This window comes from Acipenser ruthenus, chromosome 4 (assembly GCF_902713425.1).
Source record: "Acipenser ruthenus chromosome 4, fAciRut3.2 maternal haplotype, whole genome shotgun sequence".
Classification (NCBI taxonomy): Eukaryota; Metazoa; Chordata; class Actinopteri; order Acipenseriformes; family Acipenseridae; genus Acipenser; species Acipenser ruthenus.
The window spans coordinates 15854408-15857112 of NC_081192.1; the positions used below are offsets into that span (position 1 = coordinate 15854408).

At 36.4% G+C, this 2705-nt stretch overlaps 1 protein-coding gene across 6 annotated transcripts in view; it reads left to right on the forward strand.

The window, feature by feature from the left end:
• The window catches only part of LOC117399251 (tetratricopeptide repeat protein 39C), a 35759-nt gene extending 33609 nt beyond the window's left edge, over positions 1-2150 (forward strand). For all 6 annotated transcript variants that reach the window (XM_033998321.3, XM_033998319.3, XM_033998322.3 and 3 more), the window contains 2 exons: positions 272-310; positions 1853-2150. In XM_033998321.3, coding sequence (XP_033854212.1) covers positions 272-310; positions 1853-1942 — 129 coding nt within the window. In that variant the 3' untranslated portion in view covers positions 1943-2150. The remainder of the gene's footprint in view (positions 1-271; positions 311-1852) is intronic.
• The last annotated feature ends 555 nt before the right edge of the window (positions 2151-2705 follow it).

Genomic DNA, 2705 nt, shown 5'->3' on the forward strand with positions numbered 1-2705 from the left:
TAAAGTAGCCACATCCATCTAAAGAAATGAGAATACTGATGGACATTTGTTAAGTCCTTTTTATTGAAGATGCTCTCAGTAATGCTGTTTCAGCAGCGTGTCTGCATCCCTGTATTGACATGTACAATGTTTTGATTAATACTCTAGAGACTTGTAGGTGAATCTTACAATAACACACTCATTGTATCTTGTCAGTGACCTTTATTGGTGTATTTTCTATATTTTATTTTGTTTGTTTATAAACTAATGAAATTATTCATTCATTTTGCAGACTACGGGGAAAGGTAGAGCATTCCTTCTTCAGGCTAAGGTAATATTCAGTCAAAGACAAGAAAGCATTTTGACCCAGAAACTATTTTGTAAAAATGCTGAATATATATATAAACTTTTTGGGGAAAATATAAATGTTATAAACTTTATTAGACAGCAAATCCATGTACTATCTGATATTTAAACATGTATTTCTAATCGAGTGATAAAAATGCTCCAGCCATGTTTTCCTGTAGTCAGTATCATGTGTATCTATATGAAAATATTGTGATTTGGAACAGTTTATTGAACAGAACTTGGTCGTCTAAAGCCCAGAACAGACAGGCACGGCATGGCACCGCTGGGCATTTTCACGGTGTGATACCGCTAGTCTGCACCCGGGCACCATGAGCAGTATGCACCACGCGACTGACTTTTCTTACAATATTGTAGAAAAATGTAATGGTACAGTACAGTAGTTGTCAGTACCACACCGTAGGTTATGTACTCAAAAATAATTTCCATATATTGCCAAAAGTTTTGCATCACCTAGTAGAATGTTAGGATGCAGACATAATTAAAAAAAAAAAAAAAACTATACGAACATAATTTCGATATTTTATTTAACATCATGCAATCAAAGAAACTACAAAATCATATTGCAAAATCTATTTCGAAATGTCACATTTTTCAATTTTTGGAAAACTACAAAGCAATATGTAATTCCATGTTTCCGTAACATTATTAATTCTATAGGGTGTGCTGCAGAACTTTTGACCATAGCTGTAATGCCTCCCCATATAATCTACTAAATAAAAACACTGGTTTGTTTATCAAAGTTGTTTTTCTGTCATGTATATGCAGGTGTATGAGCGATCAACTTGGCAAAGAAACCGACAATACATTACTAACAGCATGTAGCCTACTACTAAGTATTAGAAAATATATTCTTTTACAGTTATTTAGTCAAAATAGTAGTGAACTACAGAAATTATGAAAAAAAGGCAAAAAGTGATAACAGTATGAAATTGGCTACAGGAAGGATGCTTATCAGGGGCGATGTATAAAATACTGATCTGCCTGTCCTTGTATGAAATATGGGAGGGATCAAACTCTTCAGGGTGCTTTGACACCTCTGTAGACAACAGTTTCATTCCTGATTTTTCCTGCCAAGCACGTGTTGTCATCACTTGGCTGTGATTGGTTAATCCACCCATGGTACCGCGCGGCAGGCAGAAAGAAACGCTCTGGATTCGATTTGAGCAGCACCGCAAAACTACCGGTATCGTCCCGCTCTGATCTGTCCAACACCACATGAAAGCAATGGCAGCGATACAGGCAGCAAAATGCCTCACATGACGTGACATACCGCACCTGTCTGTTCCGGGCTTCATAAGAATTTTTTTAACTAGAACAATTATGAAAAAACACTGTCAATGTCAAGAATTACAGTACATTAAATTTGTTATCTGTCTCGGAGAGGGAAAAAAATGTTTCTGTTAATGTTCTAATTTGTCCTTAAGTGTACAGTCCTCCTTTTACTGATGTTTTAATAGGGCAACATTTAACCTTATGCAATTGTCTGTGTTTCTTTGCTCTGCAGGAAGAATTTGCTGGATATGATTTTGAAAACAGACTGCATGTTCGCATCCATGCAGCACTAGCCTCCCTGAAGGAGGTTGTTCCACAATGACCCCTAAGCAAATGCACACTCTGTAGCAGATATGGGAAGCCTGGCTTTATTTCTGAAAGCCATCAGTATAAACGTCTCTTCAAAAAAATAATAAATACTGGGTGTTGGTGTGAATTCTAGTTTGAATAGTAACAGTGTCATATAAACATGTTGTTTTTAGTTTTTGAATACATTCTGGAGTAAAGCAGAGTTACCAATCTGTACTTTATTAATTTGTAGTAGTGCATTTCTGTCCATAGTTTTTAAAGTGTTCATCTGCCAAATGGTGGGGAGACTTCTTTAGGTTCTTATGTCTTTGAGGCCAAATATATGTGCACTAAATGTAACAAACAAAAACAAAATCTGATTGTTTATCATGTGAGTGGTGATGAAAAAGGTCTTACCCTGCCATTTTGCCACTTATGTTGTTTTACAAATTCATCCATTCAATTTGCCAACTCTAAAGTAGTACCAACCATTCACAGCCCCCTTAGACATCTAAGAAGATCATCAGGAAGGATTTGATTGTTTTTGAAGACCTGTAGTCCAGTATCGAAACATAGTTTTGGAAGGGTAGCAACTACATCAGTCTAATACCATCTATGCTACCTTAAAATGCCAAAAAGAGTTTTTTTGATTATCAGGTGCTTCAGATATATAGATTATTCATATGCATATACCTTGGACCGCAATGGAAAACAGAGGTTCAGCAGCAGTGTAAGTTTCCCCACAATGTGCTTCATTGCTGTGGTGAGTGGTTGAGTCTCCATACCTATCCAACACT